The following is a 24,537-nucleotide window of genomic DNA, read 5'->3' on the forward strand; positions in this document are numbered from 1 at the left end:
CAACCCCTTAATTTAGAAGAGATCCCTCTAAAGTACAGGAATCTCATACCACCCAGTAGTTTTCCTTCATAGCTCTTGCCACAATTACAGTTATATAATAATTTGTGCATTTACTCGTTTGACATTTAACATCCTCTGCCCCTGCCAAGTGGATTACAAGCTCCAGGGAGTAGAGACCATATGAATTTTGCCCACTGCCATCTGGCCGGCACCTGGTCCAAGATCTGCTACATTCCAGGTGCTCAGTTATGGATGTATGTGCTGAATGAGGGAGTGAGGCATGTTTTCCTCCATGTACCCAAGTACCCAAGTGCCACTGAGCCCAGCTGAGGGAGGGTTCTCAGCAATCGAGGCCCATCCAATCACTGGGATTCTACCCAACTGCCCTGGAGTTAGAATGCAAATTTCACCCCCTCGAAGCTACAGAAAGCCTGCTTGGGGCCTGGAGAGCACCCGAGTTACATCACATTTAACGAGAAAAATTATGGAGAAACCCAACCCATTTCAGACCTCAGACTTCATGAAATAATTTCCTGCGAGATTCAAAGGTGACTAATTTCAGACTAGATCAAAAGAAACAAAATGCCCACATTCAGCACAGGGCGGGAGACACTCTCCAATTTCCCTGCTTCTGTCTGTATTTTGCAAGTGTGAATCTCTAAGACATACAGTTTTCTTTCCCAACTAATACCATCTCATAAAAGCCACCCTCAACCTCCCCAGGAAGCTTAACTGTATCGGGAAGAAGAAAAATGGGCCCAAGTGACATTTAATAAAGATGCTTTATTTTCTAAAGTCTACATGGGATGAAAAGATGTTTTTCTCTGTTCTCAAACCAAACAACAACACACTTACAAAGACTTGACATTTATTTTGGTCCATTATCAGAAAGCAGTCCTCAAAAAATCTTGTCATGGTTTTGATCCAGGATGCTAAGAAGAGTGATAGCTAGCCATCGGCCAGGGCTGGCCGAGCGGTACCCAAACCCAGATTCCTGGTAGAGAGCCAAGCTCTGGGCACCTCCTCCTACCCCTGCCCCGCCCCGTCCCGGCACAGCCCTGGGGAGCAGGGCGGCACTCACCGTCTGTCACGGCACTGCCATTAGGCACGCTTCCCAGATCAACAGTCGGCCCGTCCAGGAAAATTGTCAGCTCACCGCCGGAGACAACACCGCCTTTGTTCTCCGTCTGCAGGTTCAGGGTCAGCTGCGTGTTCTCCACTGTTGAATACAAAAGGCAACACAGATGGACTAAAGCAAACGCACCCCGAGTTAAGATTCTCTAAGTTACAAGCTCCCATGTCAACTACTGTGGCGTTCTTGGCAGCACTTTTCTGCATCTTCAAATTTGTCTCGTGGCAAGGAAAAAAGAATGGGAAGGAACATCTAATTGTCGTCATTGTTGTATTAGGCTGGTGGGAAAGGCTGTACTCTTTCTCTTCTAAACATTTATGTCACTAGGTTAGCTATATAATTTCTACATTACCTATGTTTGCTTATACTTGAGGACTGTAAGAATGGAGTAGAGATATTGATGGCATACAGAGGAAGAAAGTAGTTACAAGCAGCATGCACCCTCCCCATACAAAGAATGGCGGCAAAAAGAACAGGTCAGGAGACCCTAAGGACATGTCACCAGGGGGCATCTCTAGATAAGGGAATGCAGGGGGTTATTCTTTTCTTATTTGTGTTAAAAAGTGTTTTGTTCTGTTTTTTTTCATTTTCAATCCTGAAAATTTTTCACTTTGAAACAAGGAAAAAATATTAAAGCAATACAAGTTCAACATGGGCAAGTCAGCCCCACAGTCACATGGCCCTGGGTTGTCCCGTAAGGAGAGACCAGTCAACACCTGGCTCTACGACTGAGGTGAGAAGGAAGCTCAGAGTTACCCTGCCCCCAGAATATTAAGCAAAGTCAGCCCTGTGGGCAAACAGAAGAGTTGGGAAACCACAGCGGAAAAACAGAACACACTGACGAGAGGCAGAAGCACAAACCAGAGGCAGGCTGGTATGTACTGCACACACACCCCCAACCCCACCACCAAGCTGGGCCATACTGAGAAGCTCAGCTACTGGTCAAGAGCTACAACCTCCAGTTCAGGGCCATTTGATAATTACCAAGAGAAAACCAGCTTTTATGAGGATTTCCAAAGGGTATGCAGTCCTTCCAGGCCTCCCCACATCTTACAAAGCCAGACCAGGAACGTGCCACATACTCCAACCTCCCTCTCCACCCCTGCCAAACCGCCACGTCATTTTATCTCTTAATTGCTACTGTATTAAATATAAGCTATCTCACTGGTTTTCTAGAACAAGGCAGGGTATGTATAAATATCTCTATGAACACTTCCTAGAGACAATCCCTACCCCACACCAAAAAAGCCTGTCCCAAATCTCTCAAAAAAACAGAAATAGTCCTTTAAAATTTTAGCAAAAGAAAGTCTGAATCAATTGGGAATCTATTATAATAAGGTAGAAATCAGTTACCCTTCAGGTTTTCGAATTTTCTTAAACCTTCCCTTAATCTCTCTTCCCTGTAACGGATCTCTCCAAATTCTTCTGAGTCTGTTGCTATTTTGAGTCAGTTTCACTGAGGGGCTGGGAGAGTTCTAAATATTTCTATAAAATAATACTTGTAATCTGAAAACTAGTTCCTTCAAAAGGCCAGGGGTGGCAAAAAGAACAGAGGCCTTTTGACCACCAGCACCACTTGCCAGCCGTGCAAATGAGCCACCTTGGAAGTGGATCCTCCAGCCCCAGGCTAGCCTTCAGATGACTGCAGCCCAGCCAGCTGAGCAATTGCAACCTCATGAGAAATCCCAGGCCGACTGCCCAGCTAAGCAGCTCCCAAATCCTGACCCACTGAAACTATGAGATAACAAATGTTTATTACTGTTTAAAAAAAAAGTCAAGGAGTATCTCCCTACTCTGTCAGGCTGAGATCCAGTGTGTAAGTCCCTAGCAGGCAGTACAGCACAGAGGTGGGTACCAGTCAGACAGACTGGGTTCAAATCTCAGTTCTGCTACCCAGTATCTGTGCAGCATGATGCAAATTACTTAACCTGAGCATTGGTCCCCCACCTGCAAACAGCAGCAATAAGAGCACACTTTCCAGAATTAAATGGCACCTAGTGAGCTCCTAAGAGGCTGTCATTTTCATTATCTCCCTGTTGACGTTCCTGTTTTTAGACTGAAGAGTCCCGATTTCTCTTGATCTAACTTGTTCAGCGTATAGTCCCTCTTCTCTTGACCTTTCCGAGCCCTTTTCAGGTTGCGGCAAGAAACTCCACAAAATCTTCCAAGAGAAGCCACATACACATCACAAGGACGAATGATCTTCTTGTCTTGTTTCTAGGACCTTCCTAAAGGTGCTCAGTCTTTTGGATTCAGTACAGCACCGTTGGAAATGTGCCAGGATCAGCATTCTAGAAGGGCTCCTTGATTCCTTTCTTGATATCTCAAAGGCCGTCATTTTACAAGTGGAGTGTGGGCAGGTTTTTCCCTCCTTCATGAAGAGATGATGATGTTCAACAGGAAGGTAGAACCCAAGGCCTCTCACTGCTAATTTCAACCTCCTGACAGTCACACTGCCATGGTCCTCCAACAGAAGCCAGAGGCATAACCTGAATTTTTCTCTCCATAGTCTCATCTCAAGGCTCCAACTTAGCCCTGCTGTCTAGTTTGCCCACTAATTGTGTCCAGCAGAATGATTATATACTTGTAGGCTCAGAAGTTACTTTGCAACCCTAAGATACACTTACCTTCAAAAAGAGCCATCAAGGTGGAAGGTCTTTTTATTTTAAATGAAACTTTTGAGAACATAACCCTCCACTGTTCTATTTACTAACAAGAAAGAGAGTCAGAAAGCCCTCTGGCCATCGCCGTCATAATATAACAAAGTAATCAAACTGAGCATTGCTAAGAGCATGACACCCAAATGGTTCCTGATGTGATATAGTATGAAGTATACAACATCACTTTTAAAGTCTTCTCACTAAAAGCATTCAAACTGAATCCAATCAAGCCTCTAAATGTCCTTCCCAGTGTACATGAAATAAGGGATAGAGAAACAAATTCAATAATACCATGATGAAACAATCAGACAAATCCAGAATATGTGACATCTATATGGTAATGGTCTCAGACTCTTCAAAAAGTCAATATCATTAAAGACATTTCTTGTTTTTTAAAAAGCAGGCAGGAAGGAGACTATTCTAGATTTAAAGAAACATAATCACTAAATGCCATGCGTAAATTTTTTTTTTTTTTTTTTGGTGAGGAAGATTGGCCCTGAGCTAACATCTGCTGCCAATCTTCCTCTATTTTCTATGTGGGACGCCACAGCATGGCTTGATGAGTGGTGTGTAGGTCCATGCCTGGGATCTGAACCCACAAACCCTGGGCCACCAAAGAGGAGCAGGCAAACCCAACCACTATGCCAACGGGCCGGCCCCCATGCGTGAATTTTTTTTTTTTTTTTCCCCCCAAAGCCCCAGTAGATAGTTGTATGTCATAGCTGCACCTCCTTCTAGTTGCTGTATGTGGGACGTGGCCTCAGCATGGCCAGTGAAGTGGTGCGTCGGTGCGCACCCGGGATCCAAACCCGGGCCGCCAGCAGCACAGCACACGCACTTAACCGCTAAGCCAGGGGGATCCCACACGTGAATTTTGACTAAATCTTCGTTTGAAAAAAATATTCTTGGGACAACTGGAGAAATTTGCATCCAGACTGGATATTAGATGATGTCTGAAATTATTGTTGATTTTCTTAGGCTCTTTAACAGTACTATGGTTTCATACAAGAATGTTCTCATTCTTGGGAGATGCGAGAGAAGATTATGAGGATATCTGCATTTATTCTCAAATGGTTTTATAGGAGGATAGGCTGAAGTTTTTAGGAGTTATGATACCTGCAATTTACCTCAAAATGGTTCAGCAAAAAAAATGCACACACCCACAGGCTCACACATATAGATAAAACAAATGCAGAGAAATGTTACCAAGTGTTGAATCTAGGTGGAGGGCATTTAAGTGTTCATTGTGTTACCCTTTCAATTCTTTTGTATGTTTGAAAATTTTGAAAATGATAAAAAGCTGGAAAAGGTTTTTTTAAATTGGCGAGGCTATTAAAAAATTAAACCTCTGAGAACAGAACACCCCATTATTCTCTTTAAAAAATACCTGAGCCAGGGGAGCCCTACAATGCATAACGGGACTAAAGAAACCATTAGCTAACTGAGTGACAGACTTGAGCATACAGGGGAGGCTGAAAGGAGTAAGTGTGGCTGGAAAACCTATACTGGAATCTCAGCTATAAACAGCAGCGTTAGCCCCCTCGCCTCTGGGGCCCTCGGTGTTCACTACAGGCACACTGACAGCTCTACAAAGGGCCTTTCTCTTCCAGCATGGCTTCCTACTGCCTTTGAGGCACTGCTCAAAACTCAAGAAACTGATGAAAAATGGGTATAGTAAGTTGATTTCCATAACTAGGCAGGTTCACCACGGGAAGCTCACCAGCGACTCTCAGCCTCATCTGGCCCTGCTCTGTCTGTGGTCATGCAATTCACACGTGTAGTGAGCACTCACTAGTCTAGTCACTGAGATGCAACAGGAACAAAACACAAAACTCTGTGCTTCCGGGTGTTTATATTCTAGCTGGGGGAAACAGACAATGAACAATTTTTTTTAAGTAAATTGCATAATCTGTTGGAAGGTGGCAACTGCAGGGGGAAAAAATGAAATGAGGAAAGGGGATGGAGAGTGCCAGAGGTGGGAGGAGGTCCTGGGGTGGTGGGAAAGTCTCACTGGGAATGTGAAAATCGAGCAAAGACTGAAAGTAGGATTGCGCAGGGGAGCCATGTAGGTATCTGGAGGAAGAATATTCTAGGCAGAGAGAAAAGGAAGCACAGAGGCCCCAGGTGGGAGCATGCCTGGCATGTCTGAGGAACGGCAGGGAGGCCGATGTGACTGGAGTGGATGACGGAAGAGAGGAGAAGGAGACGAGGGCAGCAGGTAACCGGAGGCTGCAAGGGACTTGGAGCTCTTACAAGATCTCTGGCGTTTACTCTCCGTGAGATCGGGAGCCATTAGAGGGTTTTGAGCAAGGAAGAGACACAACCCCTGTTGTAGCGCAATCACTCTGGCCACAGGAGGAGCAGGGGCTGAAGCAGACAAGACCAGACAGGAGGTCACTGCAATATTCCGGGCGGGAGCACGTGGTGGCTTGGGCGACGGTGACGGCAGGGTCTTCTGGGAACACAGTGCCTAAGGGAGACTTTATCTTGGCCTCCCCCCAGCATGTGTTAGGAAAGACCCATGACTCCCCACCGAGCACACCAGCCAGGCCCCACAGGGCCACCAGTTTCTTGGAATCAAAGCTCTGGGCAAATCATAGGCAGGGGCTACAAAAAACGCCATCTTGGAGCATGGATGGAGGAAGTCAGACTCAACTGCAACCAAATGGAACATATATAATGAAAATATTTCGCTAGCAAGAGACTTTAGCTCCTCTGAGAAAGCCACAGTCCTGAGCTCGTGCTAACTTCGGCAAACAGCAAAGGCACTTCTTCGGTTATGGGACTGTGCCCTTCTGTTCTGTTCTAAGCACCCACTGGTTACCCAGCCCTTGTAACGCTACTTTATGGAGGTCTACAGACAGCGGGAGGGCTGGATATTAGAATCCACAGGCAAAGAACTTGGAAAATCTCAAGGACCGCGCCAGGAGAACCCCTCCAAAGCTGGCACACCAAGAGAGACGAGCAGACATTACGTGCCTCCTGATGGAAGCACATGCTACCTCATCAAAAAGTAAAAAGAAAGAACCCAGATCAGATCTACCTATGAGTTTACAGCAAACACAGAGAGACAGAGGAACACGTTAAACCACTCTTCAGGGACAAAACAGCAAAACCCACAATGTGGGAAACTACAGGATAAAACGTCCAGTTTCTTCAACAACAAATTGTAAGGGGTAAAAAGAGGAAGGAGAACCTATCAGTTAAAAGAGACTTAGAAGACATGTCAATCTTGTTTGGATCCTGATTCAAACAAACCAATGGTAGAAAAAAAAATTTTATAAGACAACCAGGGAAATATAAAACCTGACTGGATATTTGATGATATTAAATAATTACCATTTAGTTTTTTAAGTATGAAATTGGTGTTGTAGGGCCGGCCCCGTGGCTTAGCAGTTAGGTGCATGCGCTCCGCTACTGGCGGCCCGGGTTTGGATCCCGGGCGTGCACCAACGTACCGCTTGTCAGGCCATGCTGAGGCGGCGTCCCACATACAGCAACTAGAAGGATGTCCAACTATGACATACAACTATCTACTGGGGCTTCGGGGAGAAAAAAGGGAAAAAGAAAAAAGGAGGAGGATTGGCAATAGATGTTAGCCCAGGGCCAGTCTTCCTCAGCAAAAAGAGGAGGATTGGCATGGATGTTAGCTCAGGGCTGATCTTCCTCACAAAAAATAAAAAATAAAAAATAAATTAAAAAATTTAAAAAAAAAGAAATTGGTGTTATGGTTTTTAAGAATCCTTATCTTTTAGAGATATACGCGGAAATAGCTGTAGATAAAATATGACTGAGATTTATGTAAAAATAACCCAGTGGAGGGTCGGCTGGGAAGTTAGATGAAACAGAAATGGCCATTCGTAGATGGCTGTGGAGCTGGGTGACAGGCACATAGGGATTCATGGACTATTCTTTATACTTTTTTGTATGCTTGATATTTTCTATAGTAGTTTTTTCTCAAGCCAACATACCTAAGGCACAAACAGTGACTGTAAACTAACTCAAAAACTTGCAAGAATTCAACATTATGCGTACAGTTTGAAATACAAAAAGGCAGAAAATACACAATCAAGCTGCTTAGGGAATAACTCCTCCTCTTGTTTTTCCTTACTTCAAAGCTTCAGATTTGCAAGTGGCTTCAGTTAATAATTTCCTATTGGGAAGAAGAGTTGTTATGTGCAACAAGGATGAGTAATATTTTTCTAAGAGTTACTTTTTCCCTTTCTTGACTTGGACTTTTGAATATGCTTTTTGCTCATGGTACTAATCAGTATAGATAAATAGTGCATGGAAATTGCCTTCCATATTCCAACAAAAGAAGAAACTACGAAAACCAGAACTGCCAAACTCGGCCACTGCAATGCAATTCAATTGTGAAACCCAGAAGTCCTCCTTGGACAGTTTCATTGTAGTATACAAAGGAACTTTCTATTTTAGCATCTTCTATCATCACTGTCCCTCCCTGCTCCCACACCACAAAGATGTATGTGCATGTGCACACTTTCATCTTTTAAAAGGAAAAATCTTTTGTTTTCTTTTGCTTCCCAACTCAAAATACAAATGTAAGGATTTACCTGGAAATTTGAGAAAAATAAAACAGGACACAAAAGTAGGATACTTATGAGGGAGACCAAGTATTCTTAGGTCAAGAGTCTCGGAAGCCCAATGAAGATGTGACTGATTTGGCCTTAACAGAACCGCTCGGTGGAACAAACAGACCTTCTTCCTGGCTCCCTCTGCCCTCAATCCCATAGGCACATCAAAAGAAAGTGAAAATAAGCAGGGCATTCATTAACAGATCAGTGTTCATTCTACACACAGCTGTGAAACACTGGTGCACAGAGGAACGGAACCAGAGGAAATTCCAGAAGGGCAGAGAGTAAACAGTCTCTGTTGCACTCCCTGGCTCCCCATAACTCAGACACACACAGGCTGGAGTCTACCCCAGGCTTAAAGAGAACACTCTTTCACGTTCCCTTTGCAGTAAAGGAAGCCAGAGGCTTCCAGGATTTACCGTTACGATGTCTCTTTGGCTTCCAACCTTAGGCAGAGTCTAACAAGAGAAAGTCTTTTCTACCAAGCTAGCATCAGGTTGTAAACACTGGAATCCTTTTGGGGTACCAGTGTTGACTCTGCTTTATCCCATCTCCCCTCGGCCCCCATCACTCACACCTTGGCAGGGTCTTCCCGGAAAACAGGGTATAAGGAAGAGTCTACCTTGGCCTTGAAGCCTCTTCTGTGGTTGCTGCTGCTGGGGGTCCACCCTTAATCATCTCTAAATTAAAGTTCTGGTCTACTGGAAGTTCCATTAACTCCTCTAAAAATGAAAATAGCTTCATTTTACGAAGGCAGTTGATAAACTTTTCCTTTTCTTTCTTTCTCGTTCATCCATTCAAGAAGTATTTTCTTGGTACCCACTATCTGCCTGAAACTGTGCTAGAAGCTGAATTACATTGAAGAATGAAAATAGACATAGTCTCTGCTTTTAGGAACCTCACGAGTGAGTGGGAGAAATAGAAGCACCTAAATAATCTCACAAAGAAATGTAAAGTTGCAACTTGAAACAGATTTCATGTAAGAGATCTATGGTCCCACGAGCGCTGGACATTTGGCTTGGTGAGGCTACCAGGAAAAGTTTCCTGAGGAACTGACAACTAAACTGTGATCTGACGTTTCAGGCAGACAGCTAGCAGGTTGGGAGGTAGGGTAGAGTAGGGAGGAAGACCATTCCAGGCAAAGGAAATACCATGTGCAAAGGCCCTGTGGCACAATTAGCATGTATTCAGGAAACTGAACAACAGGGCTGAAATGAGACGTGATCCAAATGGAGCAGGAGATGGCACAAGAGTAGGTGGTGGCCAGACACTGCAGACGATGCCTTGTGAGCCCGCCATGTTGCAGAGTTTTTCTCTACCCTAAGAGCAGCCATATGGTACTGAAGGGTTTTTAATCAAGGTGTGACAAGATCAGCTTTACAAGTTCAAAAATCATTCTGTCTGCAGTATGGAAAACAGACTGGAGGGAAGTAAGGGTAGATACAGGCAGAGCAGACAGGAGGCCACAGGAAAGGACCAGGGGAATCAAGGTGGAGATGAAAGACGTAGACAGACTCGTAAAGGTAAAAACCAAGAGAACCTGAAAATAAATTAGCAACAGGAGTGGGCAAGACTAGTGTTGGTATCAAAGACAACTCCTGGGTTTCTAACTTACTTACCCAGGCAAATGGAGCACCTATACATTGAGATATGCAACACTGGAAGAGGACCAAGTTGGGGGAAGAGGTGATGAGTTCAGATTTGGGCACGTTGATTTTGAGGTGCTTCTGATCTATGCACAAGGAGAAGCAAGACGGTAGTCAGATATGTGGTATGGAGCTCAGAGGAGAGGCCTAGGCCGGAGATTTAAACCTGTGGGTCATGTGCACATGGTGGTTATGCATAAAGAAGAGGTATGGACTGGAATGCGATCACAGAAGAGGATGGAATGGCAGGAAACTCACAGTTAAAAGTCAGACAGATGCAGATGACCTTGCAAGGGAGACAGAGAAGAACAGTCGGAGAGGCAGGAGAAAAATCAGGAAGGATTCCTGAGAAGGCAAGAAAGGGTGGGCTCGAAGCACGGAGAGGAGTAAGAGGGACAGCTGCCCTCCTACCACAGGGAAGAGGGAGGGGTGATCAGGCACACCCAACCTCATTTCGGTACACGACAGATTCGTCAACCCTATCATCCTTACTTTTCTTAATTCACGGTCCCAGTATTCTGCAGCTAAATCCCATGCAGCTACACAGGCTTTTCTTTACTCACAGAAAAAAAGCGCACATGCATATACACTTCAGAATTGGTTACTCGTCACAGTCATCCATCTAATAAGGTACATCATAGGCAAAGAGTCTCTCTTGAACCAACCAAGGGTCCCTTTAACACAAGATAGAAAAGGTCTCAGCCGTCTTGGTAAATCTTACTGTTTGTCAAGCTGTAGTACATTTTAAAAATTTTTAAGCCATTTTGGGGAAATAAATACATATCCAGGAAAGTTAAGTCTTTAGAATAAACTGTGAGTTCACATCAGTTACTGCTGCCTCGTCAATAGAGCTCCTCTTCCCCACCAGGAGGCAAAGTCCTCATCCTTCGTCCTGTCCCCCGTTCCTAGACGGGCCCACTTAACAGCGCATCCATTCTCGGTGCCCTCAGGGAACCCCAGCCCTACACCACCTCTCCCTGTAGCACAGGATCAAAGCCATGTTTATAAACACGGTAGAGGCCCACTTTGAATGAACAAACCTCCTTTTCAATGGTCTTTGAATAGCAAAATATAGGAGCCCAGCCATAGGAGGACTTTTATGGTTAAGATTTTGCTTTCAAAAAAATCAGCAGAGTGGAGGAATTGGATGAAGGTAGTCAAAAGATACAAACTCTCAGATAATAAGGACTGGGGATTTAATGTACAGCACGGTGACTACAGTTAACACTGCTGTATGGTCTATTTGCAAGTTGCTAAGACAGTAAATCCTAAAAGTTCCCATCACAAGGATAAAAACATTGTTTTCTGTTTTCTTTTTGGATCTATTTGAGAGGATGAATGTTAACTTATTGTGGTAATCATTTTACAATAAAAAAATTCCCCTTTTTAAAAAATGGCTTTTTAAAAATTACAATTTCAGATGAGTGAAATATTATGCCACAATCAAGATTTGGATTAATGATTATGAAGAGTGTATAAGAACATGCAAAATTATTCATACTAAAACGTTAAGTTAAAAAAAAGAACATGAAGTTATAGAATGCATGCTATTATTAAATCCCTGTAAAAATAAATATGCAAAGAAGCAAAGAAATAAATGAACTAGAGAAAAATAATAAGTTGTGTTTGAAGAGTAAGATTATGAAATAAAGGTTTTATTCTTTTAATTTCCATTATCTGTATAGTGGATACATTTTCTTCTTAATTTCCACATCAGTTAGACATGTGTACAGAGGTGTTTACAAACGAATGACATGATGTCTAAGATTTGCTTTCAAATACTCCCCCAAAAACTGGGGGCCAGAGATGAAAGACAACTGGACATGTGCTGATCATTGTTAAAATGGGTAATGGGTACAGGATGGTTCATTATACTATTCTCTCTACTTTTATTTATGTTTGAAACTTTCCATAATTAAAAGTTTAAAATTTTTTTCCTGTTTATGCTATATACTATTGTCTTCGCAATAAATAACTTAAAAAATTACAGAAACATGCTTATTATAAAAAATTCAAATACAGAAAGCCAAAATATGACACCTACCCCATAAACATACACATTCCAAATCCCTTCCCCATGACATAACTCACCACCGTCAACCCTGTATGAAGTCGTCGGACCTGCAAACACTAGCACAAATACACATATATAAACTACATGTGCAAAATTGACTTCATTCTAGACCTAAAAGGTGTGCCCTTTGATTTTTCACTTAATCCATTCTATGAATCTTTAAAAATATACACAAAAGCAATCTATTCATGGAGGAGGGTTTTAGGATGGCAGAAGGGTCATGTTCAAGGTGAATTCACCCTTTACTGCCATGTCTCCCCCTCCAAGAGAATGAATTCGTGTAATATACGTGTAAATAAACATTAATTAATTAATTGAGGGAGGGAAGATACAAACATCACATTCTGAGAAACGTGAGCCTTGTGGTCCTCTACATAATAACAGCCTCCCCCAGGTTGGGTCTGACACTAAGGTGAAAGTCCCTGCCCTCTACCTACAGTGGTGCTAACCACACCACTCGTGTGACCGTGGCATTCTTACTCTGGTCTAGGATCGCTTTCCCTCCCGACATACCACTCTCCTACAAGAATAAGTCTCTTACTCTAAGAAAAATACTCCTAGAATCCTGGAAGACAGAAGGAAAAGGGAAAATAAAACAGTTAAACGAGATAAATGAGGTTTGATCTTAATACTATTCCAGCAGCCGCAGCGTCTCCTCTGGGAGAACCTGGGAGCCTGGAATGGACAATCGGGCGGAAGCCTCTCTCACATAACTGGCGCAAAGCAGAGGCCCAAACATCACATGAAATGTTTCAGGGTTTTTCTTGGCAAGGGGAAAGAAACAGCTCATATCCAGGCAACAGTCTCATTTTCCTATCACCATTCTGCGCTCTGTGCAAGGCCACCATTTCATGCCTTTAACAGCTGTTAGTTCAGAAGCTGAATGCTATGCGGCTGATTAGAAACAGCACGCGTCCTCTAGGAGATGGCAGGACGCCTCTGCGGGACAGGCTTAAGAGGAATGGAAGAAGTTTCTAGAACTGTACAAACAGTACAGTCCTACACTAACAACCCGAGTTAGAAGTTTCCCAAGTCTGCCTTGACTAACTTAACCTCTGAGAGACCTGCACTTGTGGGGCCACAAGCCACATATGGCCACTGAGCACCAGAAACATGGACGGTCCAGATGGAGATGTGCTGTGAGTGTATACGACATGCTGGATTTCAAAGACATGATACAAAAAAAGAACGTAAAAATCTCTCATTAAGAGCCTTCTTTACTTTGGTTACATATGAAAATGATGACATTTTCAATATATTGGGCTACATAAAATACATTAAAATTAATTTCACCTGTTTTTGTTTTTCCTTTTTTTAACATGGCCACTAGGAAATTTTAAATTACTATGTGGCTCACATTATATTTCTGTTGGACAGCGCTGCTCGAGCACCTCCTCCCTGCCATTTTTGGTCATAATCTTGAGCAGCTTTCTCACCAGGCCGGGCTGGCCCCAGGGCCCTTCTCTGTGTACCCTGACTGCACCAAGCTCATTAGCTTCCCACACACTATTCTCTCAGTCTGGAAGGCTTTCCTCCTGTTGGCCTGGGCAATTCCTTCTCATCCTTCTGGAGTCCTGCTGTCACTTCCTCAGGGAGGCCTTCCTTGACACCCCACCACCCCAGCCTAGGTCAAGTCCTCAGTGATACGTTCCCAGAGCATCCTGCACTTTCCTCCACCATACCTGTCACAACTGGAACAGTTTACACCTATCTGTTTAACGCCTGTCCATTTTCCTCTCTAGATCCTGAATTCCAGGAGGACGGTCATGCTGTCTGCCTTGGTCAGTGCTGCATCTCTAGCATCTAGCCAGTGCTCAAAGGGATTTACCATGTGAATGCTGGTAAATAAACTTCATACCCTTCCCCTGCTCCAGGCAGGCCTCACAATCCTAAGAAAATGTCCTATAGAGAAGAAAATTTCCTCTCACACAAAACCCTGATCCAACATCAAGAAATTCTTACGTCTAAAAAGGAAAAAAAGAAAAGAGGGAAAAAATGTCTTGACCACCTACTACGAACTAAAATGCAACAGGTCACAATATACCTCTAGAAAAAGAGGAATAGCCCCATTGGCACTCATGTTTTGAGGGGTGGACTCACTCTTTGCTCAAATATGCATTCCCACGAGGTTGAGCGACTTAAAGCTGATACGCTTACAGAACACTCTAGAGGCGGCGGTAAACCACCGGCTACGCTGAGGCAGCCACGTACAGGGGCAGAGACTCCTGACAGAAAGCTTTTCTTCTCTCTTCAAGTGAGGTTACACAAAGGCAGCCTCTCAGCCGGTGACACAGAGAGCAGGTCTGTTTTAACATTCGTTGCAGGGCCCTGTGTGTTTGCTTTTGAGACGACTTCTGGCTAAAAAGACCTTTTCTTTTAAACAGCTCTCCACTGACACCGTAGCCACGAACTGGGTCCCGCTGTAACTCTGAGAAGCTGGGGGGTGTGGGGTCGGGGGAGGGGGTTGCTTTTGGCTTCTTCGAGAATTCCTTGAGGTTCTGGCTTGGCCATATCTGCCTGAGGTGCAGGATGATGGAAAGCAACACACAGAGAGCTTTTCAGAGACTATTAAAGATGGTTTTAAATCCCAACGCCTGGCATCTGGTGCCAGTCAAGAAAACAGTAGTCACTGATGTAACTGCAACCGGATAAGGCGAAATGAAACAAAGGCTTGCATTTGGGGGCTGGGGATGCATTCAGCTGGATGCCTCCCCAGAGTGGGCACCCAGGTCCCCCCTGGCTCCACCTCTGCCTCAGAGGCGAGCCACGACACTGGCCACAAAAACCTAAGTCACAAGAAAAGACGTTCATCCTGACTAATCTCATTAAATACATATATATTATATATATTATTTCATATATAAAATATATCTTTATATTATGTAATATATATCCATATATTCGTGTCTTCTTTCTGTTCTAGGCACGGGGTGGAGGGATGCACACGAGTGAACAAAAATCAAACAATGCCTGTCCCCACGGAGCTTACATTCTACTTGTAGAGGACAAGAAGTGAGATAAAGAAACAAAATACATAGTGTTATATAGGGATACTGCTCAAAAGAAAATACAGCAAGAAACGGAAATAGGGATTATTGAGTAGGGAGGAGTCACAATTAAGATAGTCTCTGATCAAGACCACATACTGTATGATCCCATTTGTATGAAATATCCAGAAAAAGCAAATCTACAGAGACAGAAAGCAGACTAGTGGTTCCCAGAGGCTGGGTGTGGGGATGGGAACTAACAGTAAATGAGCATGAAGAATCTTATTGGGGTGATGGAAAGTTCATGGGGATGTTGTACAACTTGGTAAATTTTTTTTAAATCATTGAATTGTATACTTTTTCAAAAGACAGAATGGTCAGGGAAGGCCTCACTGAGGTGACATCTGAGTAGACTGGAAGGGGGTGAGGGAGCAAGCCATGAGGACACACGAAGAAGAGTACTTCAGGAAGAAGGTAAGGCCAGTGCAAAGGCCCTGAGGCAAGAGCAGCAGTGGGCTGGAGGAACAGAAAGGAGGCCTGTAGGCCTGAAGCAGGTTTGGTGAGGGCAGGATGGGTGAGATGAGGTAACAGAGAGGTGACAGGAAGATCAGTGAGGGCCTTTTAGGCAATCAGGGAAGGACTTCAGTTTTTACTCTCAGTGTGATGGGCAACCACTGGAGGTTGATATGATCTGACTTATGGTTTATATTATTCTGGCTGCTAGGTTCAAAAATGTACTGTAGGGAGACAAAGGCAGATGCAGGGAGACCAGCGGGGGGTCTGCCTCCTAACAGTTGAGAAGTGACAGTGAGTTGGACACAGGCGATGGCAGCAGTCATGGTGAGAAATGGTCAGATCCTCCAATGTACCTCGAAGATAACTCAGACAGAACATGCTGACGGACTAGATGTGGGTTGTAACCAAAAAAGTGACATCAAGGAGGACACCAAGGTTTTTAGTCTGAGCAATAGAGAATCGCCATTGCCTGAGATGGAGGAAGCCATGGGAAAGTAGCAGCTCCGCTTTTACCATGTTAATTCAAGGATGTTAATGAGACATCTGGAAACACTGCCTTGGGATGCCAGGGGAGAGACCAGGCTGCGAGTCATAGGTGTACAGACCAAATTTAAAGCCGTGAGGTTGGATGAGATCATGAAAGGATGGGGTATAAATTAATAAGTAGATGCAGGACCAAACCAACTTGGGGCATCCCAGTGTTTCCAGACTGGCAAGCAGGAAACCAGCAAAGGAGACTGAAGAAGAGTGATCAGAAAGATAAACAGAAAGCCAATCAGGTGTGGTGTCCTGAAAACAAAGTGAAAAAAGTTGTCAAGGAAGAGGGATCGATTCATTGTATCCAATCTGCAGGCAAGTGAGTTGGAGGTGAGAAATGACCACTGGATTTAGCAACATGGAGGTGACTGGTGACCTTGGTACAAGCACTTACAGCGGGGCAGTGAGGGCAAAAGGCTATCTGGAAGCTTCTCAAGAGGAAAAGTGAGGGGAGAAATTGTCACCGACCAGGTGCCTGGAGAAACTCAAACATGGGTTTGGAAGCAATTAACTGTTTTTCCAAGTTGTTTCTTTTCCTTTTGTTTGTTAAGGAGATGTAACCACCAACCATCCTGAAACTGACCAAGCCACACCACAAGAGCTGTGTCCATGACCTTTGCCTTATCTGTAATGCAAAGATCTCTCCAGGAGGAGCTTATGCCTTATTATGTGGATGTTCTCCAACGGAGCCTGTGCAAGGGAATACCCGCCTCTCCCTTTTGAATATTCATTCCCCAACCAAATAAAAGTTCCTGCTTTCCTTTGTTCAGGGATGCCACGACTTTGGAAATGACTCCTCATGGGCTCCTGTTTACTACAAATACACTTTACTTTGTGAGACAGCTTTCACTGGTGTCGAGTCACCAGGAGGCGAGCCACTTGGCTCAGTATCAAAATGATAAGAGATGCAAATTAAAATAACAGAAATCACTTTCCACCTAACAGACTGGCAGAGTTTAAAAAGACTGGCAATGCCCAGTGCCCTTGAGGGTAAGGGAGCAGGTCCACAGGCCCACGCATGTCGAGCGTGTGAACTGGTCCAGGCTTTGTGGCAGACACAGACCACAGGCATCAAAAATCTTGAAACATACCCTGCCTTTTTACCCAGCAACTGCGTGCCTAGGAATTTACTCCCCTAAGAGTACAATGATCTTTACAAGAATTTACTGAAAAGTCTCGTTTAGAACAGTAAAGAAGTAGAAATAGCCAACAATAAAAGACTGGTTAAACTATGGTGCATGCATGCATAAAAATGCTATTGCAGCCATTAAAAATGATCTAGTTTCACTGAGGTGGAAAAAGGCAAGTTACAAAGCAATATGGATAGTGAGTTCCCATTTTGGAAAAAAAGATATACATACATACATATATGATTTAGAGACCCAAAAAAAGCTTAGTGGATATATAACAAAAGATTAACAGGGTTAGCTCTGAATACCAGAATTTCAAGTGATTTTAATCTTCTCCTTCATTGGAAGGCAGGAAATGCAGAGGTTATAGGCAATACTCTGGGACCAAAAGGCCTGGATTAAATCCCAAATCTGCCATCACCTACTGCGGGGCCTTGGGCAAGTTATATAACATCTGCCTATTTTCTCATCCTCATCAAAGGGGATGGCAATACAATATACCTCATAGGGATGTAGGAGGACCAAGTAAGTGTATATAGATATAGATGTAGATACAGATATAATTCAGAATAATGGCTGATACATACTAAGCACTCAGAATGGTTTTTGTCTTTTTTTTAATAAGCATGAAATAACAACAATAATAAAAGTAATATTATTTTCAGTTTTAGGAGCATGTGTTGCTTTTATAAAATCAAAAAAATATATTAATAATATTTTCAATTTTGGGAGCAAGAGAAAATTTCTCAGAAATTTCCTGTAAGCATTCCACGAGATAGAAATAACTAGGTCTTGTGGTTTACCAGGTTCATAAAAATAACTAATTGGCTCTGCAGCACTGGTTTGGCCATGTCTACCATCAGGCCTATTCAAGGCACTGGAGTTTGCTGCTATGTCCTAAATAACGCCTCCCTATCAGTTTACAGACTGTCACATACTGCCTTTCACTTTTGTTCCTTGCCCAGCTCCTCCCCAGCTGAAGAAATCGTGAACAATTTTTAAAATTTAAATTTAAAATTGTTTTTAACTGTAGAGCAATTTTTTTTTCATTTACGCTCTTCTCCCTCTGACTCAAGTTCCAAGGATCAGTAGTTTTATTTATCTTTCAGTTGAAAAACTGAAAAAACAGCACTGTGTTTACTTTAAAATAAATGCATGCACTGTCTGTCAGACGTGCCTCCTTGAGACGTGCAGCCCACCCACCAGAACACTCCGTCCTTATGGAAGCGCATGGGAGGGTGCACCCCTCATGACTGGCCTATCTGTTCTTGGAACGTAAAGTACTGTTAACAACCCTCTGCTTATAAGATTTTTAAATAAATAGAGAGTTGTTTGCTTTCTTTCTTTTTCTTTTTTTTTTTATCTGGGAGACACACATGGGGAAAGAAAAGAGACATACATAGAAAACGGAGAGCATAAGCAAGGAGCTTTTCGAAGTCTACTTCATTTTTCATAGTGGTATGGGTACAGCAATTCTTCTGTATATTGTAGAATTGAGGAAATGAGTAAATATATGGATGATGCTGCGAGCCAGAGTCCTCACATGGAAAGGAGGAAGGTTAGGAAGAATCCTTTGGGGTTCAATTAGAATTGGAGGTTTCAGTACGAACTCATGGTGTTTAATGTATAGACACTGAAATAGATATTTACATGTCTCCGTGTGTGTGACGTGTGTGTGCGTGTACATGTACGTAGATAGATAGATAGAGAGAGAGAGAGAGAGAGAGAGATGGATAGAGAGACAGATAGATAGACAGGTATATAGTCTGTCAGGAAAAACGAAGGCTCAAGAGCCAAGAAAGTTTTGAAGAAGAGCAGTGAGAAGAGATATGTCCAACCTGATGTTGACACTCCGTCTCCAATGAAAAGTGAGAATGTGTAAAACCCACTCAGAAAAAAATACATCTAGATCCTTATCCCACATCATATACCAAAATAAACTTCAGATTGATTCAAGAGGTAAATGTTTAAAAACTAAATAAGAAAACCATCACAAGTGTTGGTGTAAGGAAGGTATCTAACTTTATTTTTGCCCAAGTGGTAGCTTGGTGGTTCTCGGACTTGAGCGTGCATCAGAAACCCCTGGAGGGTTTATTAAAACAGACTGCTGGGCCCACCCCCAGAGATTCTGATTCTGCAGGTCTGGGATAGCGCCTCAGAGTTTACATTTCTAACATGTTTCCAGGTGATGCTCTTGCTGCCGGTCTGGGGAGCACACTTCGAAAACCACTGGGTTAGCAGATGGCCCTAATGCCATATGTTCATCTTTCTTTACTGATTTTAAATGCCACCTTTATCATATAGTAAATTCTATCTATATTGGATGACATCTGGAAAAAAATACAGGATGGGGACATGTCAAAAGGATGGAGGAGCAAGCTTGAAGAGGCACCCACTGGCCAAACCAGGGATAATTTGAACATCAAAATAATGTCAGTAATAAACGATAACCCACTGAATAAAATAAGAATCCATGAGTTAAGACTGATAATATACACACATGCATACATAAAGGAAAAGGTCTTTCCTGTAGTAGTATGCCAACCGATAAATGTAGAAGGAATGATAAAATTGGGAAAAAAATTTTTGCAACCATCACAGTAATAACTGATTCAGACAAAAGTCATTCATGAACATTAATAAATGCAAAAATTAGTTCATGAAGTTGTGATGAGGAACAGATATTCACATAGTCTCAAAGTATCTCCCCATAAATTATTTTTTAATTATAAAGAGAAAACAGTAATTTTATAGTGGAGAAATCTGGCAGACACCACCTTAACCAAATGATTGAAGTTAACATCACCAATAATGAAACAAGCCAAGTCATGTGCCTCCTGATATGATGCACTGAGAAGGACACAACATCACTTCTGGAGTGTTCCTGCAAAAAAAAAAATGCATTCCCTGAATCTAATCACGATGAAACATCAGATGAAGCCAAATTGAGGGGATTCTACAAAAAGACTGGCCTTGTACACTTCAACAATGAGTGTCATGTAAGACAGAAAACAGGCTTTGGAACTGATCCCTGATTTAAGGAGCCATGACAACTAAATGCAACGTATAATCTTACATGGGCTCTTGGACCATGAGAAAAAATTCACTTTAAGGGCATTATTGCAACAACTGGAAAATCTGAATTAAACAACAATATTGTAAAAATTTTAAACTTCTTGATTTGGTGAATTGTACAGTGGTTAGTAAGAAAATATTCTTCTTAAAAAACAGACACAAATGTTTGGGGATAAAGAAGTACAAGGGTCTTCTTGTACTTCTTCATAGAAAAGTTAGAAAATTATTCATTCATGTATGTATAGAAAATTATTATCCATGTATGTATAGACAGAAACAATGTTAAAGCAAACGTGTCAAAATATTAACACTTGGGTAAATGGTATAGGGGAGTTCTTTGTCCTTTTCTTGTCTCTAAATTTGAAATTATTTTTTTCAAAAGAAGTTTTTAAAAAAATCTACTTCAAGCTACATTTCCCTCCTTGAAAGTAGGACAATCTGGTTGCGCCAAGGTCTGTAGTTTAATGAGGCCAGCTGCAGCAGAGGAACACTACAAGAGGAAATTGAGTCTTGGGTCCTACCTGCTACCAATTTAAAGATTTTATTTATTTTATTTTTTCCCCCCAAAGCCCCAGTAGATAGTTGTATGTCATAGCTGCACATCCTTCTAGTTGCTGTATGTGGGACTCGGCCTCAGGATGGACGGAGAAGGGGTGCCTCGATGCACACCTGGGATCCGAACCCGGGCCACCAGCATCGCAGCGCGCGCACTTAACCACCAAGCCACAGGGCCGGCCCCCTGCTACCAATTTAGAAAGGAATCAAGATCATCCAGTGGGCGGGTACAGATGAAACATATGCTCATAACTTTTGAAGCTGGGTGAGGGAGATTATATTTGAAAACTCCCCTAATAATATTAAAGTTTTTAAAAATCGACATTCAACCTCAAAATCTGGCTTCCACACAGAGATGACAAGAGCTATACTTAAGAGCCAGACCAGCATTTGGTCAAGTCCTCTCTGCAGCCATAGCCAGGTCAATGTCCTCGCAGAAAGTCAGCCAAGGCTGACCATTATGCAATTACAGGACTTGAGTAAAACCCTCCACCATAGCCTGCCTCTGACAGGGGGAGGCAGAAAAACAGCCAGCTGAGTTTCCCAGTCAACTAAGTCCACCCAGGGGAAAACAAGGGAGCGAATGAAAGAACGAATTATGTCTCATGGAGCAGAAAAATGCCAGGTAGGGCAACCGCTGCCAATCAGGCCCTTTCCCAGGAAAAGCGGTTTCAGGAAGAGCAGGCTACAATGAGAGGACCCACTGTGACCCACTACCCTACGTAACCGTATTCATACTCAGACACCACTCTGGAAACATTTCCAGCCCAACAGCTCCCCGAGGAGAGCAGGCCCCAAGACTATGGTGCTGAAATGTCTCACGTTAACGACAGCCTTCCCACTCCACACCCCCAGAGATTTTGCATTTGTCCATCTTAGAATTCCCTCTTGGAACAACCTCAGGGCTGCCTCCCATTTACGCAAGGAGGTCCCACATCAGGAAACAGGATCTCTGTTGTCCATCTCTGGGATTCGAACCTCACAATCTTCAGGAAGAAAGCTACCAGAGGAGAAAGAATTACCACTACTATTACTACAGGTATTTATATAGTACTTACATGTGTCAGGTACTGTTGGTAGCTCATTTAATCTCAAAACAGTACTTTACAGATAAAGGAAACAGAAGCACAGAGAGGTTACGTGACTGTCCAATGTCACACAACTGGTGGAACAAGGATTCAAACCTAGGTACTCTGACTCCAAAGTCTATGTGTTCTTACCCACTTCTCAATATGACAGATTTGTAATCACCAGAAACAGCCTTGCTCTAAATAGAAGGCTTTATGAAACATGGCCGGAATATTCTATATATCGGCTATGCCTTTGTCATCCTAGAAATTTGCTTTTCTAAGAAAAAGCAGCCCACTGACCTATTACAATCCACATTTTCCATCAGATTTGGATCCATTGTGCTTCACTACTCAACCTAGCCACAGACTCAAAGTGCTAAGGCTGGTGTGAGCCAGAGCAGCAGGAGCCAAGGCCACTGCCACAAACAACATAAGCCCTGTAAAACACAGGAAACATCCTCCTGAATCACTCTGGGCTCAAAGAGAAAATCACAACAGCAATTACAAACAATGAGCAGAATACAGCAAAACGTACGGGATGGCACACTGGCTCACCACTAGAAAACTATCTGACAGTCTCTACTGGAGCTAAACATACATCCACCCTATGAACCAAGGCCCCTAGATATGTATACACCCAATAGAAATGCACATGTGTGTCCTCTAAAATACACGTATAAGAATGCTCATAGCAGCTTTGCTCATCATGGCCAAAAACTGGAAACAACCCAAATGTCCACCAAGAAGAATGAACAAATAAACTGTAGTATATTCATATAATAGGATACTATACCCCCTCAAAAAGACACACTATTGTTACATGCAAAAGCATGGATGAATCCCACAGATGTGACAATAAGCCAGGTACAAGAAAACATACCATATGATTTCATTGATACAAAATTCAAGAAAAGGCAAAAAAATTAATCAATAGTGATAGAAGTCAGAATAGTGGTTTATCTCAGAGTGAGGCAAGGGGATATTGACTGGAAGGGACACAGGGAACCTTCTGGGGTCCTGGAAATGTTCTCTATCTTGACCTGAGTAGTGATTACACAGATGTGATATATGTAAATATGCATTGAGCTGTATCACTTACGGTTTGTGCATTTCTCTTTGAAAGAAAAAAATATGAATACCCAAGGAAAAAAAAATCAAAGACAAGTTCAAAGCAAGAATGTTTTCATCGTTAAACAAGAAAGGAAAATAAATGCACTAAGCTTTCAACTCAAAAAGCTATAAATGACTGAATGAATGAATAAATAAATAAAACAGACCTAAGGGCAAATAGTTGAAAAAAGTTAATAAATTTAAAAGAGGAAATTAACATTTAAAAACCCGGTATAATTGATAAATAAATCCAAGAAGTTGTCTTGTGAAAAATAAATTAAAAACCAAAATTTAAAAGAAAAATGTTTATGCTACTCAAGAAAAAATTTAAGAAAAAACACACATACCAAAAATTTTAAGTGAGAAAATTGGAAACATTTTTTTAAAATGAGAATGCTATTTAAAATCTTTATACTAAGAAATTTGAAAAATCTCATGAAACAATTATCTCAGAAAATATGAATTAACAAAACTGATGCAAGATGAAAAGCAGAAAAGCTGAACAAACCAATCGCTAAGGGGAAAAAAACTAAAAAAGTCATCAAAGAATTATTTCAAAGAAAGCAGCCAGACCCAGTTGGTTTTATGGGTGAGCTTTTTCCTGCACTCATGGAACAGATAATTCCCATGTTATAGAGTCTGTTCCCCAAGTTGGAAAGTGCTTCAATTTACTTTATAAAATTAGCTTAGCCTCGATTTCAAAGTTGACAAAAATAGTACAAAATTACAGACAAATGTCACTTATGAATATAGATGGAAAATCCTCAAATAAAATATTACAAGGAATTCTAACAAAATTTTCAAGGAATAATCTAACATGAGCAATTAGGTATATTCTAGAAATTCTAAGATTGTTATTGTGAGAAATAAATATAATAAATTGAAAGAAGAAAAATCATTTAATTAATAATGGTTGCTTAAAAGATGTTTGATAAAGACTCAACACCCTTCTTGATTTTTTAAAAAAACAACAATGGTTAATAAACCAAGAAGACAGGTTACTAACGCCCAACTTTACACTTAGAGAAAAGTCACCAGAAGCCTGGTTATTAGACAGGGCAGGCTGCCCACTTCATCACCACTAAAACAGGAAGTTGTATGCAAACCAACTAACGAGAAAAAGAAGTGTAACTATCTCCTAATAGGAGCAAAATTATCAATTTTAGAAACCACATAAATATCTACCAAGAAAACCCAAAAGAAACTACTGAAAAACCTATACTAAGAATTCAGCGGATGGAAACTAGACTTCCGGTGGTGAACACGATGCAGTCTATATAGAAGCCAAAATATAATGATGTACACCTGAAATTTACATAATGTTATAAACCAACGTGACCTCAACAACAACAAAAAAATTCAGCAACTGACTGATTATAAAAGAAAATGCAGAAACTAATAGTCGTATACCAAAAACACTAAGTTAGAAAACACAATAGGAAAAGATCCC

At 42.1% G+C, this 24,537-nt stretch overlaps 1 protein-coding gene across 1 annotated transcript in view; it reads right to left on the reverse strand.

Moving 5' to 3' along the window:
* The window catches only part of WWP2 (WW domain containing E3 ubiquitin protein ligase 2), a 134,976-nt gene that overhangs the window by 80,478 nt on the left and 29,961 nt on the right, over positions 1-24,537 (reverse strand). The window contains exon 5 of the mRNA XM_004431787.3: positions 1,082-1,219. Coding sequence (XP_004431844.1) covers positions 1,082-1,219 — 138 coding nt within the window. The remainder of the gene's footprint in view (positions 1-1,081; positions 1,220-24,537) is intronic.

This window comes from Ceratotherium simum, chromosome 30 (genome assembly GCF_057802395.1).
Source record: "Ceratotherium simum simum isolate JZ-2026a chromosome 30, ASM5780239v1, whole genome shotgun sequence".
Classification (NCBI taxonomy): Eukaryota; Metazoa; Chordata; class Mammalia; order Perissodactyla; family Rhinocerotidae; genus Ceratotherium; species Ceratotherium simum.